Source organism: Mus musculus, chromosome 6 (assembly GCF_000001635.26).
Source record: "Mus musculus strain C57BL/6J chromosome 6, GRCm38.p6 C57BL/6J".
Lineage (NCBI taxonomy): Eukaryota > Metazoa > Chordata > Mammalia > Rodentia > Muridae > Mus > Mus musculus.
Genome location: NC_000072.6, coordinates 51569008 through 51593258, shown reverse-complemented (window position 1 = coordinate 51593258; position 24251 = coordinate 51569008). Strand labels below are relative to the sequence as shown.

The 24251-nt window shown below is 44.4% G+C and overlaps 1 protein-coding gene across 12 annotated transcripts in view; it reads right to left on the bottom strand.

The window, feature by feature from the left end:
* Positions 1 to 2579: 2579 nt before the first annotated feature.
* Snx10 (sorting nexin 10) overlaps positions 2580 to 24251 on the bottom strand; it is a 66780-nt gene continuing 45108 nt past the window's right edge. For 9 of the 12 annotated variants that reach the window (NM_001127349.1, NM_001361578.1, NM_001361581.1 and 6 more), the window contains 5 exons: positions 17270 to 17356; positions 13309 to 13409; positions 12859 to 12957; positions 4831 to 5043; positions 2589 to 4378 (listed from right to left, as the gene is read on the bottom strand). In NM_001127349.1, coding sequence (NP_001120821.1) covers positions 4297 to 4378; positions 4831 to 5043; positions 12859 to 12957; positions 13309 to 13409; positions 17270 to 17356 — 582 coding nt within the window. In that variant the 3' untranslated portion in view covers positions 2589 to 4296. Of the gene's footprint in view, positions 4379 to 4830; positions 5044 to 12858; positions 12958 to 13308; positions 13410 to 17269; positions 17357 to 23350; positions 23466 to 24251 lie in introns of all 12 variants that reach the window. The other 3 variants (XM_011241474.1, NM_001361582.1, XM_030255600.1) reach the window with 3 other exon arrangements.

Sequence of the window (24251 nt, the reverse complement as noted above, 5' to 3'; positions counted from 1 at the left end):
GTACCTACAGAAAATAGAATTGAGGACTCAGAGGACCACAAAATTATCCAGGTCAAATGTTTTCTTTTCTTTTCTTTTCTTTTTTCTTTTGTCCAAATGAGCTTAGAGTCACAGCTAGGTAGACTGTGATCTGCCGTGACATGACTCTCAACACCTAGTGCCATCTCCCCCTTCACCCCCTCTGTCTTGCTTTCTGGCCCGATGCAGATTTAGCCTGAACCATCTCACCACAGGCTTAGAGTCTGGAGAGCACAAGCCAGCAGATGATGCTCTGGGCATAGACTGCAGGGTATCAACGCGCCACGCTGCCCGACAGCGACCCCGTCCGTCCACCCGTGGCCTCGCACCGCAGGTCAGCTTCAAGTGACCTGGCTCAGCAGCTTGGGGACCTACATCTCCCCACGCGCGACCCAGAACCTGGACGCACGCGATTCTTTCCCAGGGACGAAAGTTCCGCTCCTGGGCCCAACCGGGTCAGGCAAGAGAGGAAGGTTAGCGTATTGGGCTCCGGTCTGGAAGGTTCCAGGCTCCTGGGAATAAGCGCACAGCGCAGCGTGGGGTCAGCTAAGGCTGGAGCTGATGGAGCCATGTGCACTCTCTCGGAGGGCGGCGGTCTGAAGAACAAAGGCCCACGTGCCTCCCCCACCCACGCCCGGCACGTGTGCGGTGGCTTTGTTTGGTCCTCACTGTCTGGGTGCGGGACGCTGGCGGTGCCGGAGGCAGGTGGGCCATGGTAAATCGCTCTCCACCCGCCCACTCCAAATGGCTTCCTCCCATCCCCCACTCAGTTCCGCAGAGCAGTTGCTATGGGTTACCAGGGCGGTTGCCATGGGTTACCCAACCGAGGAAGCGGGAGCATGCGTGGGATGGCAGGAGCTTGAGGGCTGCTGAGCCGAGGCCCACGGGGGTGGGGGACTGAGCTATAAAGAAGGTCCAGGTAAGAGTCGAAATCCACGCGCTATGACACTCAGAGCCTGCTGGCTTCTGCAGCATCTCTACTTCTCTTTTGCTTAAAGCAGAGTGGATTCCGCACAAATTTTTGTAGCTTAGTGTTCTTCTCTCCCTCTTTTCTAATCTATCTTTTGAAAATAAGTCTTTGGAATTTTGAAGGAAAAGGGTCATGAACTACCAGAGTTTTTGCTGCTAAAATAAATTAATGTCCAGTGCACTATTTTTAACAAGGACCTAGAAGTTTCCAGCAAGAGGGAAAGGGTTTGACTTAAGGGCTGACAGTGGTGACTGGACTGTAAAACGCGTCCAGCCAAGAACAAAGCCCTGAACCCATTGTGAATGTATCAAACTCCAAAGGAATTGTTTCTTTACATGCTAAATTATTTTTAGCTCCATTTATTAAAATGTCTGCATTTCTTGCCTTGACTTGCAAAGAAAACTGTATCTATGCCTTTAATGAATGTCAAGTTGCCACAACTAAGTTCAGACATTTTACGTTTAAAAATGTGTTCATAGCAAATTAAGAAATGGTTTTCTTCAGAAACAAAACTGTATTGAAATAAATGCTTTCTCGGTGGAAAGGACGGCGTTGTACTCATCCGGCACCAGCTAACTAATTTAAATATTTTTTAAAAAGACAATTTAGAAACAGAATAAGCCTTCTTAATTTTTGTACTTAAAAAAAAAAATTAGGCCTTTCATGAAAATGGCTCAATCCTGAAAACCTTATTGTACACATTTAACTTGATAATAAACCCTTAAAGAAGCAACAAAATAAAGAAGCTGGGCTCAAGACAACATCCAGCTGCCACTGTTGGCTAGAACATGGATAAACTAAATAAATTTGATTAAGTGCTAATGTCATGTAAGAAGTTTTATGCGTTTACTTCTCCATGTTGCTAATAACTTGTTTGTATTTGTTGTTAAATATAATTTGAAGTAGACCTGAAGAGCTCTGGCAAAATATATTTAGTATCTTAAGGAATGGCAAATGATTGAAGACAAACATTTGTGGTTTCCCCTAGTGTTTTTTTTTTAACTGAAATTTTTAACTAGAATGAAAATCACTTTGTAGCAAAGGAGACTTTAAGTCTTAAGTAACAGGTTGTTGACTTTCACTGCCAACACCTTCAGCTACGTATAAAGTCAACTCTAAAACAAAATACAAAGGATTATGACCTTTCAGGTGCTGTACCTGCAGAAAAATCCAGAAAAATCGAGTTTTGCTGACTGTAAACCATAAGACATACAGAACTACGATTCTTAAAGCTTAATTCACATTTAAAATAACACTAAATGTATCCTCTGCTTAGTTACATGTTAAATGCTTAGCTACTTGTTTTCCTACAGACATGAGAGCATAAAACAAAGCCCTATTGGAAATGGAACTATCTAGACCCCAAAAAGTCAGTTTGAAGACGCTTGCTGGGGCTCAGCTGTTTTGACAGCCAAAGCAGAGCAAATACAACGCAGGGAGCCTCAAACCAAGTCTGACCAGAGCTCTTCAATGAGAAATTACCAGTAATTACAAAAAAAAAAAAAAAAAAAAAAAAAAAAAAAAATCACAGACCTTAGGTCTGAGTTAGAGGAAATATATTCTCCTATGTAAAGTAAGAAATCGAACAAAGTTTTGTTTTGCTTTGCTTTCATGTTTAATGTGAAAACAGTGACTGTGGAGTTTATGGAGCAAACATCACTTCATATTAACTTCAAAGGTTATATTATGTCACCAAGAAGTAGCATGATAACTGATGTCACAATTTATGCTTTCCAAAAAAACGCCGTTAAAACATAAATGATGTGAATTCATCTACACTGCTGAGGAACTTGCTCTGAAACTCTACACACAGCTGCATAATCACTTCCTTTTGGCATTAAAATAAAGACAATTAGAGGACACGGTTAACAGGATCTAAGACATAAATCAAAATATTTACACAAGTTTGATAATGTTTCAGACAGAACTTTAAAAAATCATTCTTATTCCAAATTGAATGTTTGGTTTTTTTAACCAATTCTCTGTAAGAAGGCTCTCAAAGGACAAGTCAATAACTTTTTATTAATACAATAACTCTTAAGTACCCAAGTAAATGGCTGCTTTTTGCTGCCGCTTTTGCACCCACGAGAGTGGGAGCCATTCATTGGAAGCAACAAGTTATCCCTCTTAGGTGAAAATTCCTTCTGCTGGTTCCCAGAGATACCTAGGAAGACTCTGGGGAACCCTTGGCTAATTATCCCAGGAAAACTGCTGCCTCGGCTGAAACTGGAAGCTCATGGTGGACCCCAAGATATCTTATCTTTGGGACACTTAAAAAAAAAAAGCTATTTTATTCCAATTAAGCCAGTCTTTTGAGAGACACCTAGAAAGAAAGGGCTTCTAAAACATGAACATGAGCTCTGATGTTAGCAACCCAACTTCCACTCCAAAATTACTGAAATATTTATGGGTAAAATTAACTCATAAAAACCTTCTTCTAACTGAAAAAATGAACCGTGAGGAGCTATTCCTCATGGAAGCTACCTGGTGACTTTTTTTTTTAATGTACATTTTTTTAATGACAGAAAATAAATCATAAGATATGATTCTAATTGCACAATGACTCATCGCCAGAGCCAGTGTTTAAGCTGATTTTGGACAGTGAGAATGTATTTCTAAATCTGTGTCTGGCAAATTTAAGCAAAATTACAAAGACTTTTGTTTTTTTTCCCTCCTAGGATGTAAACGTTTGTTTTGTTGTTGTTTTTGTTGTTTTAGTGCATCTCTATTTGTAAGACATATTTTCCATTTACACATGATACAGGATACTGGAAAGCTTAAATACTCTTAAATATTTCAATCAAATACCTGAAGGCAAAGTATTTTCCAGAGGAAAAGTCCCCACGAAACAAGAGCCACATGTCAGAGAGGCAGGCAGTCAGCAGTGCTGCGACTCTGCACTCTAGCTTCAGTCGAACACTGTGTTTACAGTAACTTCCTCATTGACACAGCAAGGGTGCCCTATCTGGCTTTAAATGCTACTAATACGCCAAACTCTTTAAAATCCAGTTAAGACCAAATATATATATATATATCTCATATAACTCATTTCACTTGAGAGCAGGATCGTATTTACAAGTATAGGATGGCAATAAAGGGCCGTATGGCATTCACAGACCTTATAGCTTCACACAGAAGCTTGGCTAGAATTAGACAACATAAAACTACTAGTACTAATACCCCACCACTTTAAGAATTTCACTACCTGGGATACTGACAGTGGCATTGGGTAAGAATCTATTATGAGCCAGCATTCTTTCTGGCTGGGCACAATTTCGTTCCTAAGGTGGTAGCCCCAGAATTCCTTCTCAGGACTCCTGCAGAGCTGGGCTCGTTTTACATCCATGAGAACTGCTGTCATCACTACTGTGTCCAAGCCCAGAGGATGAACTGGAAAAGAAGAGAGGGGGAAAATAATAAAAAGAGGAAATTGGTTTTCACAACACACTCAAAGCCTGAGTAACAGAGGGGAACTTTAATTATCTCCAGTCACAAAGAGAGACAGGAAATTTGGACTTTTAATTAGCCATTTGGAGTGCAGTTGGATATTTTTTTAGCTAGATAATTTAAACGCGAATAATTCAAGTCTGACTAAATGAAAGTCACATAATCAGAATGCAGATAATTGAATTTCTGCTGCATTCATTAATTCAGTGTGGAGGTGTGTGTGAAGACCACTATGATGAGCTGTCACAGCTCAATAAAATCTCAGTCAATTAATTTTTTCATTATCTTACTATTACATCAACAAAAAGCAAAATGTGTCTGTATATATATGTGCCCGCACACGGACATTATGTGTTATATAAATGTGCCTGCTAAATCAGAGCGAAAAGGAATACCTTTCTGAATCATACTCTACGTCGGCGTCTTTCTTCCCTTCTTCTTCTTCTTCGGGAAACCGTCTATTCATTAAAGCAAACTTGTGAATGGCTTCTTCCACCGAGTACTTGGTCTGCCCAGAAACACATGCTTCAATGTCCTCGGAGTTCAGATGGCTCTGCAGGAAGAGGTGGAGGCTGCTATCGGAAAGCAAGAGTGCATTCTGCAGGACTCTGTGCAAAAAAAAAAAAAAAAAAAGGAAAAAAAAGAAAAGGAAAAATAACTGGTGATCAGGCATGGGCCGAGATCAGTAGAAGGCAGGCAGCCCTTACAAACTGTACTACTGATCTCTTTAGGGAACTTCGCCCCGATGCTGGGCTCTGCCCGCTAACGGCATGAAATCACATGTTAACTTTTACTCAATTATTTGGAATCTTAGGTGAGAAAAAACACAAAGCTAATGGCTGAAGACATCTGCTAAAAGAATAACTTCAAGGACATTTCTTCAATTAAACCATCTGTGAAGACCGTGTGGATTAATTACGGGAATATTTTGCTTACATGGTTATAAAAATTTATTCTACTTTTAAAAATTTACGACCAATAGCACGCCAGTGCGGCCGTTCTTTATTGGACAGGCTGTCACAAAACATCCAAACTTTCAACTATCATTAAAAGGATATGTAAAGTCCAATACACTCCCCAGCACACTCTACACCTTAAACCTTGACTGGTGCACTGTGTATGTAAGTACCAGTTGACAAGGGCTCCTCTGAGGTGACTTTCCTAATACCTAAAGCTGACTAGAAACTTCTGTAAAATCTTCAGCAGCAAGGCGTCTCTATATTGCCAAAACGGTAACCAGGTAGCCAGGTAACCTGCTCCCAAGGCATTTTCCCCAGTAGGCCAAGTTGGTGCTAAGGACACACTAGTTGGCCAACAGGACAGACTGAAGCTTGTTATAAAGAGAGCACACATTTCCACTAACACACCAGAACCAGATGGAGGATTAAAAACAAACCCTGCAGCAGGAATCTAGCCTGGTCCAATCCATGTCATCAGCTGCATGTCTGGTTTTTCTGGAGTGTCACAGAACAGGAAATCGGGTCAAAGTATCCCATCACACTTCAGTGAAAACTGGCTTCAGATCCTCTAAGCAAATGTTCTTGATATGTAATAATTAAGTCTCTATTCTATTAACAGTTCAGTGGTGGTGTTACAAGAGATACTAGAACCACAAAGTACAAAGTGAAGGCAAGACAGTACCACCCGCAGGTCACTTTGCCTGACGTGGGATTTTCTCATACACAGACTATGAAAACTAGAGCATACATTTCAGGCCAAATGAGCCTTGCCTTGTATCCTGCACGTTTAAACAAGTTACTAGAAAAGTGAGTCTCCTCTGGTCGTGAACAGCAATTTCGATAAATACCAAGCGCATCGCGGTACCACGTCTTTCTCTTCCACAGAACACAATTAGTTCTTGAAGAAGGCAGATGTCTACAAACATGCAAAATCCAGCCATCCCCTTTGCTTCAACAGACTTACGAAGTAGTCTGACGGGAAGGGGGAACAAAAGTACTGTGCTTTGCCAAGAGAAAATCTCAGCAAAGAATCTAAGTGCTCAAATCTGTGTGCCCTCTGCCCTGGTTCTCCCAGAACACGGCCCTGTTGCACGATACAGGTGCATTTGCCACATACTAAGCCTCTGCCCTAAAATCTATCTTCCTCATTTACAAATGCTTTCTAATCATGTCCCAAATAACTCAACTTAGGAGAGAGTTTTACAGCAACAAGCCCCTGATATGAACTCGGACCCCGCTGTGACGTCCAAGCCCCGAGTGTTTCCTGTGGCCGCCTGTTGGTAGCTACCCACTAGCCACAGGACAAATGGCTGTTCATAGGATTGTACATACGGCTTTGTTTCTGTTGGAAATGTGTTTTATTTTCTCTATAAAATAATGGGTGATCTTTAAAATTGATTTTAGATGGTTTGAGGCATTACAGCACAGAAGTAATGTACGCTAATGGCAACGATATTGGACACAAATTCATTTCAGCTTTATTTCATGTCTAAAGCAATTCTACTGAGCCTTGAATGGCTCACGTGCTGTTATTAACTCGCTGGGTACCTAACACATGGGTACCGCAAACAAAAGTGATCAGAGTCCAGGCTGATGGAGACCTCAAGGCTACTGTCCCTTTTCTTCTGCTATAATTCAATTTCCAATTTGACTCTACATTAGGCTCCTCCGGTCCCAGTTTTCTGCTGAATACTGCCACCTGGAGGACACAGGGGGAAGAACCGAGAGAGCGCTTCCATAGGAAGAAAGAAAAATACTCCAGATGACCTGTCTGAATACTCATATTCACAGCGCCCTGAGAGAGTGCAAAACCAGCTTGCCTGCCAAGCGTGGTTTTATTTTTTTTAACTCTTGCATCTTGGTGGCTAAATTTAGGCCACCAGGTCTTCACGGGTATGAATTTGAAAGCAACAAAGAAAAAACTACTTTAGGATATATTCGTGTTTTCATTTTACGGTCAGAAAGTTTACAATATAAAATTTATAATATAAGTCTTTAGAGACCAGAGTGGTGTTTACAGATCTATAATCCCAGCTCTTGGGAAACTGAGGCAGGAGAATCAAGTTCCAGGCTAGCCAGAACAACACTGTGGGGCCATCTCAAATAACAATGACGACAACAACAATAATAAATATTTTTAATGTTAAAAATGTGACCTTTGGGAAGGCCGGAGGGCACCGGTGCCTCCTCTGAGTGACACTGCTTTGCCAGTGTCGTGCCCACAACCGTAACAGAAGAAAGAGCCTTTGTTCTCTGTAGTCATATCTGTGCCACATTTTCCCCAAAAAGCCTAACAGTGGAAAATCAACTTCAACCCATAAAGACTGCTTTGTAAAACAATCAATCAACTGTAGTTGATAGACGCCTCCATAACAATAAATGCATAGGCTGGGTTTGGTGGGGCATGCTTTTAAACACATCACTTAGGACGCAGAGGCAGGCAGAGTTCTGTGAGTTCAAGGACAGCTTGGTCTACATAGTGAGTTCTAGGGCAACCTGGCCTACATAGCAAGACCATCTCTAAATAAATAAATAAATAAATAAATAAATAAATGTAGTTATTGTCAAGCCTTTATACCAGGAGTTTCACAAATCAGCCTACAGAATTTAGAGGAATTTTTGAAAATATATTTACAATGCTAGTTAAAAGTTGCCACCCTCCCCACGGTAACTAAGGTAGACAAAACAAGGCCTGCTTTTCCTCCGAGTTGGACTCAGTAAAATCTAGTTTTCCTTCGTGGGATCTTATCAAGCGTGTCATAGAGTGATTCCATTGGAGAACAATGCAGTTTACAGAATCACTTAGTTCTACGGATGCCCTGCATCCGCTGCTCCCTATCCATACGGTACTCCCTATCCATATGGTGCTCCCTATCCATACGGTGCTCCCTATCCATATGGTGCTCCCTATTCATACGGTGCTCCCTATCCATACGGTGCTCCCTATCCGTATGGTGCTCCCTGCACACGTCTATGTAGAGTGGTTTGATGTTGAAAAAAGAAAGTTAGCTCAGCCTACCTAACTTCTCACCAAGAGAGAAATCATTTAAACCTCCAAATTTTCATTCAAAGATATCCATAATCTATGCTGTGGTGCCCTCTATTGAACATAAAGATTTATATATAAAAAATTGTGTGTGTGTGTGTGTGTGTGTGTGTGTGTGTGTGTGTTGTGGAGAGTGTCTCTCTCTGTGCGTTTCTGTGTGTGTGCCTGTGTGTATGTGTCTTTTGTTTAAAAAAAAAGCGTTCCCACCATAGTCAGCCGCGGTGGCGTACACTTAATAAAGCCAGCATCTGAGAGGTAGAAGCAGGAGGGTCAGAAGTCTGGGCTCATCCTCCATTACATAGGCAGTTCAAGGTTAGCCTGGGCTGTCCTGAAACAACAGAGAAGTGAATACAGATCATGTAAACTCACAGTCTAACTGTGGGTGATGTTTGCTATCACCAGGATGCATTCCGTATACAAGAGTTGGCTCCCGTTCATAGCAATTAAACCTAGGAAATTAGTAGGGCTTCTATCACAGTTGGAGACTTATGGGCTCCGATCTATAACTTTATGTCTCTGCTGCTATTATAAGCGCTTACGACTTATAATTAGGAGAACGACTACAAAAAGAAAATTACAGTCACGGGGGACAATGAATGTTTGAAAATTCACAGTCACGGTGACCAGTTCAGCTGGCAGTGGCCACTCTGCTGATCTTAAACACAGCAGTGCCCAGAACAGAGGACCTCTGCCTTCGCTACAGTCTGTACAGCCGAGACAACCCCACCCCACCCGCCAAGACTGTTAAGTACTGAAGCACCTACAACTTCAGGCCTGGACAAGATCAACACATGATCTTCTTTGACAGCCAATCAGAGAAACGAGTCTCCAATTCCTCCTCCGTAGTTGGCCTGAATATGCACTGTGCCTGTATCAAGTATATATTACTACACAAATGCCTTAAAATGAAATTTTCATTTCACATTATACACGCATACATATGCAGAGATATGTTGCTTTTGTGGAATTTTAACAACTTAAATATTTACATAAAAATCAAATTTAAATCTATGCTTATTATAGCCTGTAACTGGCATATGTCCTCTTTAATATTATTGATTCCAGAGGCCTCACACCAAATGAGGGATTGGCTGCAGCCCGATGACCCTACTTAATGGGGAAGCAGTCAGTGGCGCATAGGGGACACCACGGTGTGCTCAGGGACAGTGCTTAAGTGCTTCTCACCAGTCATGGATGGCTGTCACTCATGCCCAAACCAGACCAAACAGGAGGGCTGCACAAAGGAACGGGACGCAAAATTCACCTGTATCACTCAGCCACTGGGCCCAGTCCAAAGCCAAGTGGAACCATCATTTATTTACTCTGTGTGCCTGATTGGAGGCCGGGGGCGGGGGCAGGGGTGCCTGCCACAGGATGAAGCACGTAGACCGTCGGGGTTCCAGGGGTTCCAGAGACCCAACTCGCATCCTCACGATTGACTACATGCACCTGTACCTGTTTCTATTTCTATTTTTTCACTTTTAAACTAGATCTCTTCAGTTTATCTTTGTGTATGATGGAAATAAATGCTCACATGCCATACATAGTTGAGAGGACCATAAGAAACCTGCTCCATGATTTGATCCTAAGATGACAATCGATATCTAATTTTTTTAAGACTTGCTTATTTTTACTTCATGTGTAAGAGTGTTTGTCCTATATGTATGTGCGTGTACCATGTGCCTGCCAGGTGCCCAAGGAGGCTGGGCATGGCCTGAGTCCCTTGGAACTAGAGTTTCAGAGGGATGGGAGCTGCCACATTGGAGCTGGGAACTGAACCTGGGTCCTCTGGAAGAGCAGTGCATGCGATTACCTACTGAGCCTCCCTTCCAGCTCCCAGAGCAAATTTTAATTAATTCAGACACAGCACCAAGAGCTCCCAAACGGAAGTGGACACGTCTAGGGATGAATAACGTGCCTGTGCCTACATCCCTGGCACGGGGCTGTTGGGTGAAAGGTCAGCGCGTCCTTTTCAGAGTCCTTTCCAGGTCGTTAACTGTCTGAACAACACAACTCCCAGCAAGGAGAGCAATGCTCTGGCTATACCACTCCGTTCCACAGACAACCAAAGGAATTAAGGGACTCAAAAAAGAGTCTGGGTTCCATGGCTTGGAAAACATCAAGAGCCAGGGCTGATGGGAGACCCAAGTTCCTTGAGCTCTCGAAGCAGGATGTTCTCCTCTGTGACATGTGACAAAGCCACATTCAAACAATACCCAGTACAGAAACACCTCTGCAGCAGCTCAGTCCCCACGGGAGCAGATACTGGCACAGTGCTGTCAAAGTTCAGTGCTTAAAAGCACTGCAGGGAGCAAACCCTGGAAGCCGGGCACGGTGGTGCACACCTGTAATCCCAGTCTGGGCAGGCAATCAGGACCAGACTCCGGTACACAGGTTTGAGGCCAGTCTAGATGACATGACACTTTAAAAAGGCCAGCCACGGAGGAGTGATCAGTGGCCTGCATTTCCCTAGTGACATAAACACAGACACCTGCTGTCCCTGAACCTGCAATAGCCCAACAGCGCCCACCCACTACTCCCCTACCCCCAGCCCCAGGGCTAGCCTGGCCTATGGGATTCCCCCATCCTGCTCGGGCCACAAGGCCACACTGTGGCTCCCATAGAGCAGCTTCCAGAATAGAGGCTGCTCTGCAAACGTGAGCTCCATCTCAAGGGAGAGCCATTCGCCACTGGGCACCTTAGAGACGACAGTTAACAGAGTTCTCCCTAGGAGCGGGAGAGATGGCTCGAGGGTTAAGAGCACTGGCTGATCCCCCCAGAGGACCTGGGTTCAATTCCCAGCACCCACATGGCAGCTCACAACTGCCTATAACTCCAGTTTCAGGGGATCTGACACCCACACACAGCCATGCATGCAGGCAAAACATGAATGTCCATGAAATAAAAATAATTATATTTTTAAAATAATATATTATTAAAACATATAAATATATATTATTTATATATAAATATATAATAATAATAATATAAACCCAGTTGTCCCTAAGGGAGAAATGATGAAAGTCTGGACCAGCGCTTTGTTCTGTCACACCTGTGACATGACAAAGGACCCTGCTGTGATGTTTTCAGAGGCCTCAGCTCATCTAACAGCTCCTCTGGGCTTTTCACAGGGGTCACTCCAGTGTCAGTCCTCCCTGTCCGCAGTTCATCAGCTCCCAGCTTTCTGCGTGTCCTAGGGACCTCCTGGAAGGAAAGGCACCGTGCCAATCTAATAGAAACAGATATTAATATTCATGTGCACACTTAGTACCCAGGCCCTTTATAAGCGAGCCACGTGGGAAAAGCAGCGTGCTACTTCAGAGCAGCTCGGGGTCCTACTTAGTGAACTCAAAAGGAGGTAATTTCAGATCCCAAAGCCACCAGAAGAACGGACAGTTGGGGCCTTGCCTCTAACTTGTACTCGCCTGTCTCCTTGTCTACAAGATGGAAAAGCAAGCTCACAGCTGTTTCAGCCCTGAGTACTAAAATAATAATAACTGCCAACACTCAGAAATCAGGTTGTCAGACACTATGTAAGTGCTCTGCAGCTCTCAGCCCGCTTACCTGTCTCGGCCCTTATGGGGGAAGGGCCATCATTGTCCCTGTTTTATAGATGGGACAACATAGGCCCAGAGAAAGGAAAAGGCTTGCCTGACTCCCAGCTACTTAAGTGGCAGACCCAGGATTTGAACCCCAGCAGCCCAGCTTCAGCATCTGTGTGCAAATCCGTGAGTGTCAGGCCTCTAGGGAGGGGGTGAGACAACGGGAAGTTCTGGTGGCCTGGACTCCAGGCAGCTCCCGGGGAAGGGTGGAAGCGTGCCCCATCGCAGAAACCAGAGTCAACCTACTGAGACCACTCAGACGACACACGCACTTGACAAACGGCCCTCTGCAAGGACGAACTGAGCCATGCAGTCAGAGAAGGGTCGTCCAGGCTGTTCTAACTGCTGTATCTGAAGCTAGTTTTAAAGAAGTGTTTCCTGTAAACACAAGGCACGCTTATCTCCTGGGAGACTTTTGTCAGCCAGACTCCTGCGTAACTTGCCATCTGCTTTACCTTGGTTGCTGTTTGCCTGGGTTAGTTATTGTTTTGGGATATTTATTTGTTTTATTTGTTTGACAAGGAATGGCCTAGAACTTACTGCAACGCCTAGGCTGGCCTCAAACTCACAGAAATCCTCCTGCCTCAGATGTGTATGCTGGCGCTGTATCTACTGTGCTCTTAAGAGACCATGTGTTTATTCTGATTCAGACATGCATTATTTGCAAGCGCTGTTCACATCTGTACCATTCGATGCCAGCCACAAGATGGCGCTCTAACACAGGCTATAAATGTCGGTGGCCAGCAATCAGAGCTATCATCTCCCACACAGACCCGCTCTGTCCACATCCCTTGCCTGGTGCAGGCCCTTACTTACTTTCTGAGGAAATCTTCCAAGCCCTGGCGGCGTTGGTCGACATGCTGGCGATTGTTCATGTTGAAAAACAGGTTTTTAGACGGAAGTTCTGGTAATTGTCTGATAAGAAAGAGAAAAGTCGATCACCAATCACAGTGACTTAGCTACAGACATTGCTCAACATGAAGGCATGCGTGCTGTGCACGGTAATAATCATCACACAGCTATCACCTAATTATTGTCGTGTGATATTAATTTAAAGGAGAATCTGTCTTTAAACACTTCTGGGGGCCATTCGTGATTAATATCCATAAAGGCTGGTAAAGCTAAGAGATGGATATTAAATTCAGATGCAGAAGGCACAAAGGAAGCACGCCTGTGCCCTGTTCTTACCTCACGCATCTTAACGCTATCAACTTTCAGCAGAACTAGACTCATGGCTCCCGGTAATTTAAACTTTAAGTCACTTACACCAGCAACGCGTTGCTTTGGAGTCTTTGCCTCAGCCACACGAACTCTCTATACCTTCTTCGTACACAAGATGTTTTCATTGTAAAACACATGCTATTTGTCTGTATAGAAACAGAAAAAACATGAGCCTCACCTAAGGGGAAAAAGCACTTTCTTAATATATATATATTATATCTCATGATGTTACCCTCACTACTCTAAGTAGTGTGCAAGCCATGAGACATGTGTGCATTTATGTGTGCACTGCAAAATCTTTCATGTAGCTTATCAGTCTCAGTCCCAGAAGAAGCCATGACGACAGGAATGAGCAGTGTTAGCCCTGGGTGGGCATGGCCCTCCCCTGACCAGACTCCTGAAGGAGGGAGGCCTGTGCTCTCCTAACGACAAGCATTGTTTCCAAGGATGGATCACTAAGGAAAACTCCAGTGGGCATGTTTGCCCACCCTGTCATCTCAGACTCAGGCAGGAGGCAGGAGGACTGAGTTCAAATCCAGCCTGGATTACACAGTGAGATCCCATCGTGAGAAACACACACGAGCCCTAAAATGCACAATGCTCCAGCGCATCCACTGCATTTTTAACCCCACGTCCAGGCGTCCGTGGATCAGCACTGACTTCCTGCAGCTCTTCACAAAGCATCCCAGACATCTGCAAATGTCAGCCCTGGTTCTCCTCCAGGAAATGACATCAGCTCTGAGTGGGGCAAACAGGGTGGACATGAAAAGGACCAGAGAGCACCTGACAGGTATAGCTGACAACACTGTCACCAGCTAGCGTCTGTTTCCCCGTAGCAGCCCTGAGACAAACTTGGGAAACAAACAAGCCTAAGTCCCCAGCCTAGGCTAAGCCACGATGCCTCTCCTCTGGGTAAACCCCGAATGAGCAGGCGGTCCCTCTGGGTACCACAAAGCTGACAAACAGCTGGGTCTGCTAGATTCAAAACACAAGCCATCTCGGCTGAGTGTGGTGGCTCGCATCTATAACCCAAGGACTTGAAGAAGCTGAGGCAGGAGCATTGCCTGCCACCTGTTTGGGCGACAGGGTGAATTCCAGGCAGTCTGAGCTATAGAGTAAGATCCTGTGTAAAGCCTCAACCATTCCTACAAAACAAACAAACAAACAAAAATACCCTCTATTTTATATATTCACTTTAAAAGAAGATCCACTTATAATCATTACATTGCTAAATGAGAAATTAGCTTTTGCTACTAAGATCTTCATTATTTCAAAACCTACCCTGCCAGTGAAGTTCTGCCATTTTCTTGGAAATCTAAATGACTGTGTACATTTTGTTCATGAGCTGTCCCCATGAAACATAGGGCAAAGTTCCTGGATGCAGGGAGGTCAAGAGTCTCAGCTGCAAAGGCCACAGTACTACACTTACTCTGCCACAGAAGCAAAACCTACCGGAGAGGCCTAACTTCAAAGCCCAGAACTGCCTGACTAATGCACTCCTTAGAGACCGAGGAGGCAGAAGGCCCTAACAAGGTCCACCCTCTGAGTATCCTCTCCTCCGAGAGAACCAGGCCACCGCAGGGACTTCTTTCATCGCCAGTGTAAGCTGGACCCATTTAAATCCAGTTTTCTGGCACACAGTTGTGGGTGTTGATAACAAAACCCACCTGATACTGATACCAGAATAAGGTCCATCTGTGAGCCCCTCAGCCAGAGGACAGGGTCAGGGACAGATACTTGAAGGGCCAGCCAGCTCTATCATTACTGGTATCATATCCCTTGAGGTTCATTTGAGTGAACGGATCCCCAGCAGATGCGCTCAGAGCTAACTAATGGAGGCTAGCCAAAAGCCTCACTCACCTACCCGCTGTGAATTGTACCACGGGCGCAGGTCTACACTGACTGGCTCAGTCCCTCTAAATCCACATGCTTGTCTCAGCCATCACCAAGCCTAGAGACGTACTATTGTCAACTGAGTATTACTTCAGAGAGAGACACCAGAACACAGAAGGAATTGTCGGGGGAACAAAGAGATATGGTATTAACCATTTCAGATGAATACATGAGAGTGGGTTTTATTACAGCATTTTTGCTCTTATGTGTAGGCTTCTGAATTCATATCATACAGTATAGCACCAAATAATCTGTATTTGGTTATCTCCTGAAAATAAGCAAATGTCATGATGCTCTGAAGTATGTGATGAGGCCCACAAACACTCTTAGAAGTAATTAAATACTTAAAATTATTTAAAATTTTCATTTTGTTTCAAATGCTTATTCTTTCTTCTTCTTTTTTTTTTCCCCCATTCCTTTGGGCAGGGAGGGCTAAAGGGACTGAGACAGGTGGTTCTCATGTAGACCAAGCTGGCCTCGAACTCCACTCTATAGCTGAGAATCACCTTGAACTCCTGATCCTCTTGCCTCTACCCCGAACATGCTGGGATCACAGGTGTGTACCCCCACATCTGATTCAAACGTCTATTCCTTTTTAAAATACTTATTCATTTAATTTCACGGGTATGTGTGTGCTCCTGAGTGTATATCTGTGCGCCTAGTGCCTGCAGAACCCTGGGGAGGTCAGAAGAGAGGCCGGATCCCCTGAAACTGGAGTTCCAGCTGCTGTGAGCTGCCATGTGGGTGCTGGGACCTCAGCTCCCAGGTCCTCTGCAAAAGCCAGTGCTCTTACCTGCTGAGCCATCTCCCCAGCCCAGATGCCTATTCTTACATGTTGATAACTTTGCACACAGGATGCACCTTTGGTGTGATCTTTTGCGTAAAACAAAAGCAAAATAACATCAGTGGCTTAGAAAATAACCGCAAGAAGAGAAAAACAAGGCAAGGCAGGGCAGTTTTTACACCTGGCTTATTTTCTAGACTGGGGACTCTTGAAGGAAAAAGATGTAGAGTGGAGTTCAGACTTCCCTTATGCAGATGACACTGAATGGCACTACATGTTAACTCATTTGTGCCCTCAGATGCCTGTGCCAGACACATTTCCAGATACAGCAGACTGTCCCGGTGCACAGGAGGGGCCGGTCTGCTCTGCCTCCTGTCTTTTCCAGGAGTTCTGGGGTACACAGACAAACTCTGCTGCTCTTGCTGCCGAGGGACATTTCCACGTGGCTCGATGCAGGACAGGTTGCTGACCTTGTCCAGGCTAAGCACAGCAGACTCCGCACCAAGCAGGCTTTCGGAAGCTCATGGTTCGTATTCTTTCCACTTGGGCGAATGTTACTTCTTGTTGCTTCCTCTTTGTACTATTGACTCAAAGTCTAGACTAAGGCAAACTAATTGTACACTGTCATTTCCAAATTCCTGATTCTATATATAAATAGGACAAGGTATAAAGGCACATATGAAAAAAGATGCTGTAATAAAACCTACTACCATGTATTAATCTAAAATGGTTACTACTGTATCTCTTGTCCCCAAAATTCTATACTCCCTCAAAGTCTATGATTTACCAAATAATATATTATCTTGAAATATAATATCATGGGCTGGAGAGATGGCTCAGTGGTTAAGACCGTTGGCTGCTCTTCCAGAGGTCCTGAGTTCAATTCCCAGAAACTACATGGTGGCTCACAACCATCTATAATGGGATCTGGTGCCTTCTTCTGGCATGCAGGCATTCATGCAGATAGAGCACTCATACATACATACATACATACATACATACATACATACATACATATTTTTTAAAAAGAAATATAATATCACAAAGAAATACCATTGGTAAGTTATACTCTTTAACCATTCATTTTAAAGTATTCACATCTTTATAAGTAAAGGCAATAAATATTGAAATATTAATATTTTAAATAAGAACAATATGAGCTTCAAAGAAGCAACTCTTCCACTTCCTGCTTCATTTGTGATACAAACTTAGCTACAATCATCCTGACTCAGTTCTCTGAGTTAAAGAAGTTTTTCAGCTCTTCATATCAATTCTGTCACATAAAATGCTCACCACCTAAAACCTGCTTCCTCCTGGCTGTGTACTCACGTGAATGCAGATCTCATAGTCGATATAAGAGTGCCAAAAGTCCTCCTTCTGAATCCTGGGGTCCCGGACCCAGACACTCACGAACTCCTGCAAGGGCATCGGGAACAAAGAGCAGCGTCAGGATTATGGGAAGGGCTGGAGGGAGCCGGACAGAACTGGAGGTACCAGCCAGTGTGCTCGCTGTCCCTCAGAAAGAAGGAAGTAGAGACCACGAATCAGGTGTCACCAGAGTCCAGAAAACACGTTGCCACAAATGGAAACTTCTTTTTTTTTTTTAATTACGTATTTTCCTCAAGGAAACTTCTAAATAATGCAACACTGAGCGGAGAGTGCGTATGACCTGTGTGTGAAGATAGTTCTGAAACTGGTCCTGAAGGCTCAATCTTTGAAAAATAAGTTGCCATCTGTCTCAGCTTTTTAGTGCAACAGTTACTAACACCACCTCAAACACCTAGGGCCTGTCTAGCAAATAAAGAGAAGCAACAAAGGTCTTTTGAAAAGCAAGCACTAGGGACTGGAAACTGCCCAGCCGAGCCACACACCCTCTCCCTCACAATTTTTAATTACATTTTCTATACATCAAGTCACTTTCCCTTCATCTTTGTGTTTGAGTAAAGGGGACGTTTTCTACAGCAGAGGCACAAGGGCACACCTGCAACCCCAGCACTTGGGGGGACAGAGGCGTGGGGGTGGGGCATAAATTCCAGGCCAGGCTCAGCCACAGAGCCAGAGTCCGAGTCAAAACAACAAAATAAATCAGTAAGTAAACACATTTAAAAAAAAACATTGTGGATAATTGTGTTTGTTTTCAAAGATAGTAAGAGTAGAAGAAAGGAGTTGGAGAGAGCGCTCGTTGCTCTTCCTGGCGTCCCAGCACTCCAGTTCCTAGCGGATTTGACCCTGTCTTCTGGGCACTGTGTGCTTGTGGTGCACAGATATACATGCAGAAAGAACACCTAGACACACAAAAAAATTTTAATTTTTTTAGAAAATTCAAAAGAGAAGAGGGAGGCAGGCCATGGGTTTGGACAGACCTCTGTGCTGTTGCTCAGATAATAAACAAGAGGTTTTCTTCAGTCCGTCAGAGACTTTTCAAAAGCAGAGAAGCAGTTCCTGTTTGCTGACAGTAACACTGCATCCAGCAGGTCTGGTGTTAGAAAGCAGCACACCCCTAATCCTGCATCTGAGAAGTCAGTCTCACTGCACGCCCTCGGGGGCCTAGGGAGGCAGAGGCAAGGCCAGCCTGGTCTACAGAGCGAGTTTCAGGACAGCCAGGGCTACACAGAGAAACCCCATCCTGAAAAAAAAAATACAAATAAATCAATAAATCTATGTTTGCTTGGTTAGGAAGGGGGAAGGAGAGGGAATAAAGGAAGAGAAGAGAGTAATGGACAGGGAGTTAGGGCTCACAGCTATACCACACATCCAATCTCAACAAATAAATAGACTGGGAAGAGAAGACCACGAGCTTTCAGAAGACCACACCCCCATCCCAGCCTCCCAAACCTGCACACCTAGGGCTCCGAACCATTCAGGCTTTTACGGGCCTTTCCTTGACCTAAAAGTTCTCTCTTCTAATTTTAAAAGAAATTCTAAGTCTCATTGGCCCTCAAAAGTAGTATCGTCCTTGGCACCGTGCCTAGTGGAGGACTAAGGGACGGTTGGTTCCGAGTCAGTGTGTCCCGTGGAAGCCACGTTCCCACAGAGGGTATTGGTAGCACCAGTTTTCCATGGAAGAAGCACAGATTCTCCGATGAGTCGACCATAAGCCAACTCTTTCCAACCACTCAGGGTCACACATGAACAGAGATGGAAAACATGGGCCAGCATTGAAATGGCAGGGCCTCGAGCACCGTGAGCAGAAGTGGGAGCCAGGCACGGAGGCTCAGACTTATAAATCCCAGCCCTCAGGAGGTGGAGGCAGGATCGTCCTGGGTTCAAGGCCCCTGGCCCTATACTGAGTTCCAAACAAGTCAGGCACACAGGGAAGTAGAGGCGGGAAGATGTCTGGACTCAAGGTCACCCTGGTCTATGGGCAAGCAAGTTCTAGGACAGCCAGGGCTACATAGAGAAAGAAGCCCTGACTCAGGAAAAAAAAGAAGGGGAGGGGAAAGGGAGGGGGAGGGAGGAAGGGAGGAGAAAAGAAAGAAGAAAATCTAATCTAGGCTTTGTTAATGAAGGAGAAAAACCAGTTTCAATATAAGAAAAAGAAATGGGGTTTGGGAGGGGGAGAAAAATTTAAAAATTTAATCCAAGTCTATCAGTACACATCATTAATTCCAGCACTCAGGAGTAGAATCACCTCATGGTGAGTCCCAGGCCAGCCAGGGCTACAGAGAGACCTTGTCTCAAATCACCATGATCACACTGGCCCGCCCATCCACCCTCCCTTCCTTCCTTCCTTCCTCCCTAACTTCCTTCCTTCCTTCCTTCCTTCCTTCCTTCCTTCCTTCCTTCTTCTTTCCTTCCCTCCCTCCAAGTCACTACATAACCCAAACTGGCTTTGAACTCTCATTCCTAACTCAGGCTCCCCCAACACACACCTCAGTTTCCAAACCCAGATTTCTCTGACTTAAGGCTCCAGCCACAGACTGGTCCACTCCGTCACACCTTCTTCCTGTGTACCTAAATCCTCCCTAGGGCAACAGTCCCCTCACCCCACCCTGACTCACGCAGATAACAGCCTCCTAGGACAGAAAGCTAAAGACCCACACAAGGCTCTGCTTTCCAGCAGTTCCGTAAGTGGTGACCATTGCTGGGGAGAGCAAGACTCCATTAACAGCTGCCTGAAGTTGGGCAGAGGACTCCAGGATTGCAACAGGGCCTCGTGTCATGTATGCCCTTGAACACTGGTCTTCCTACCTGGATTACTAAAGCCGGGCTGTTTTCTTTTTCTTCCTTCTGCTTCCTACCCTAACCTTTTTCTGGCGTGTGCTCATCAGATCTCTCCTGGTGTGATTTATTTGACTGTCCTAGGAGAGTCTCTTGCTCCCTGGCTCCTAGTGCTGGACGGCACTAACCAGTGGGCCTGGCTCCTTCTCCTGGATCCTACCATAAGCAACTTGGGCTGGCTTTCAAGACAAGAATGCCTGACACCTTCAGTATCTCTACCAACATCAGTCAGCCAATCAGCGGGTGCCTGCACCAATGAGCAAATTGCCTTCATGGGGAAAACAAAATTAAACTTGAGCTGAAATAAAAAACCTCTTCCACCTGGCCTCTTGGACACCACTTATCATTGAATTAAGTTATTCCCTAGAATAGCTTCAAGTTTATCTTAATTTACCCATCCCATCCTCCAAAGGTGTGCCAATTAACCATAGAAGGTAGCCGGTGAAGTGCTTAAGATCTATGACAACCAACTGTCTTCAAACACCCTGAAGAACTTCAGAAATGCCTATTTACATAGAAATAATTGAAAATCACTCTGATACCCTCAATAACTTTGTCCCCTAAGACTTGTGCAGGGCAACAATTTGTTGGCCTAGTTGGAGTTAAAATATGTACCCGAATGTAATAAAAGTGCATTTATTTTAAAATATTCCATAATTTGGATGGACCTCTTCTCCTCCACCCTGCAATTAGTAGGAATTAGTGAACTTTCAACACACTTCCAGCTACGAACAGCATGCCCAGACAGCCGAGGTTCACCTATAATCTCTTTAATTAGACGCATCCCTCACGACCTGCCTGCCATCCTTCACGGAGACGCTGACAGGCTGTCCGCCACAGAGGACAGCCCCATATCCCATACCTGGAATCATATGGATTTCCTATGGAAATGGCTTCCAAAGGCACTGTTAGTCAATTTAATAACCTTATTAAACACTTTAATGACTTCTTGGGCCTAATGACTACATCTGCTATGAAAGAAAATGCAGGAGGAGTAGAATTAAAAATTTAAAGTAACTGATTCTTACTGCACTCCGTGAGAAAGCGGGCCATGAGGTCTGTAAAAACCCAATCACTGTGCATGTACGCTTTGATTTCCGTGGGCCGTTTCTCCCTGACCCCTGACCCCTGACCCCTGACCCAGCTCCAACCTTATCTGTCTGCCTAGCCTCTTCTTCTCTAACAGCCAGGCAACACTGCCCCAGTTCTACAGATAAGAGACGCTTAAGCCCTCGAAGATATGGGCACAGGGGGGAAATTCCTGAATAGAACAGCAATGGCTTGTGCTGTAAGATCGAGAATCGACAAATGGGACCTCATAAAATTGCAAAGCTTCTGTAAGGCAAAAGACACCATCAATAAGACAAAAAAGGCCACCAACAGATTGGGAAAGGATCTTTACCTATCCTAAATCAGATAGGGGACTAATATCCAATATATATAAAGAACTCAAGAAGGGCTGGTGAGATGGCTCAGTGGGTAAGAGCACCCGACTGCTCTTGCGAAGGTCCGAAGTTCAAATCCCAGCAACCACATGGTGGCTCACAACCATCTGTAATGAGATCTGATGCCCTCTTCTGGTGCATCTGAAGACAGCTACAGTGTACTTACATATAATAAATAAATAAATAAATCTTAAAAAAAAAAAAAAAAAGAAGAACTCAAGAAGGTGGACTCCAGAAAATCAAATAACCCCATGAAAAATGGGGCTCAGAGATAAACAAAGAATTCTCACCTGAGGAATACCGAATGGCTGAGAAACACCTGAAAAAATGTTCAGCATCCTTAATCATCAGGGAAATGCAAATTAAAACAACCCTGACATTCTACCTCACACCAGTCAGAATGGCTAAGATCAAAAATTCAGATGACAGCAGATGCTGGCGAGGATGTGGAGAAAGAGGAACACTCCTCCATTGTTGGTGTGATTGCAAGCTTGTACAACCACTCTGGAAATCAGTCTGGAGGTTCCTCAGAAAAATTGGACATGGTACGACTGGAGGATCCCACAATACCTCTCCTGGGCATATATCCAGAAGATATCCCAACCGGTAAGAAGGACACATGCTCCACTATGTTCATAGCAGCCTTATTTATAATAGCCAGAAGCTGGAAAGAACCCAGATGTCCCTCAACAGAGGAATGGATACAGAAAATGTGGTACATTTACACAATGGAATACTACTCAGCTATTAAAAAGAATGAATTTATGAAATTCCTAGGCAAATGGTTGGATCTGGAGGGCATCGTCCTGAGTGAGGTAACCCAATAACAAAAGAACTCACATGATATGTACTCACTGATAAGTGGATATTAGCCCAGAAACTTAGAATACCCAAGATATAAGATACAATTTGCAAAACACGTGAAACTCAAGAAGAACGAAGACCAAAGTGTGGACACTTTGCCCCTTCTTAGAATTGGGAACAAAACATCCATGGAAGGAGTTGCAGAGACAAAGTTTGGAGCTGAGACAAAAGGGTGGACCATCTAGAGACTGCCATATCCGGGGATCCATCCCATAATCAGCCTCCAAACGCTGACACCATTGCATACACTAGCAAGATTTTGCTGAAAGGACCCTGATATAGCTGTCTCTTGTGAGACTATGCCGGGGCCTAGCAAACACAGAAGTGGATGCTCACAGTCAGCTATTGGATGGATCACAGGGCCCCCAATGGAGGAGCTAGAGAACGTACCCAAGGAGCTAAAGGGATCTGCAACCCTATAGGTGGAACAACATTTTGAACTAATCAGTACCCCCCGGAGCTCATGTCTCTAGCTGCATATGTAGCAGAAGATGGCCTAGTCGGCCATCACTGGAAAGAAAGGCCCATTGGTCGTGCAAACTTTATATGCCCCAGTACAGGGGAACACCAGGGCCAAGAAGTTGGAGTGAGTGGGTAGGGGAGTGGGGGGGGGGGTATGGGGGACTTTTGGGATAGCACTGGAAATGTAAATGAAGAAAATACCTAATTAAAAAAAGAGAGAGAGAGAGATGCTTAAGCAACTAGCCCAAAAGTCAGATGACCAGCAAGACCAGACTGGGTTTAGAACTTGGATTTGCCTCTTATCCAAAGCCTGGACTCTAGTGGTTCCTTTCGAGGCAATGTGATGTCACCGTGTCCCCACCCAGTGGGACTGGTCATCGTGTCTCCTTTGGGCTCCTTTTGGCTGTGACACACTCACGGGCTTCTCTTGATTTTGGTGACCTTGATTGTGAGAACTTGCTGGGTCTTTGTAGATATTCCTCAGCCAGAGCTTATCTGGTGTCTATCTCAGTTCTAGACTGGGGTTCTCTGTGCTTGGAAGGAAAAACAGAAATGAAGCCCCACTTTCAGCCACCAAGGGCACCTGCTGTCCCTGGGAGTCTTCGCTGCTGTTTTACTTTGGTCACCTGGCTGAGGCACTGGCTGGCTGATATTCCCATCATAAGCTTACTGCTTCCTATCTGTATACACGTGAAGATAAACGTGTACTAATTTTTTCCAGTCACTTCTAATTTAGTTGTAGCTGGCAAAGTAGTTCTAATATTTAAAATGTATTGGAATGCTAACGTGAAAGAGAGGGATATTAAACCATAAATCCTATATCGTCTCCATTTTCTAAAAATGCATACACATTAAGTACAAGAAAGGGCTGGGAAGGAATAGCCCAGGCATCTATCTTTTCCTTAGAGCGTATATTCTGTAGTGAACAGATCTTTTCAAATCTGGGAGATGGAAATAAAATCTTTTTTGTTGAGACTCAGAAAGAACGAAACAAAGCTCCCTAGTGACTGTCACACAAATGGGCTCCGCATGACAGCAGCGTCCCTTGGAACGTGCTGTGTGGGGAACAGCTGGCTTCCCAGACTGCTTTTCTTTCCTTACTTTTAATTTTTATTTATTTATTTTTATGCTTATGGGTGCTTTGCCAGAATGTTATGTCAGTGTGCCTCATGCATACTCGGTGCAGGAAAAAGTCCAGAAGAGGGCACCGGATCCCCTAGGCCTGGAGTTACGGACAGTTGTGAGTTGCCTCCCGCACTGTGGGTACTGAGATTCAAAGCTGGGTCCTTGGAAAGAACAGCAAGTGCTCTTAAAGGCTG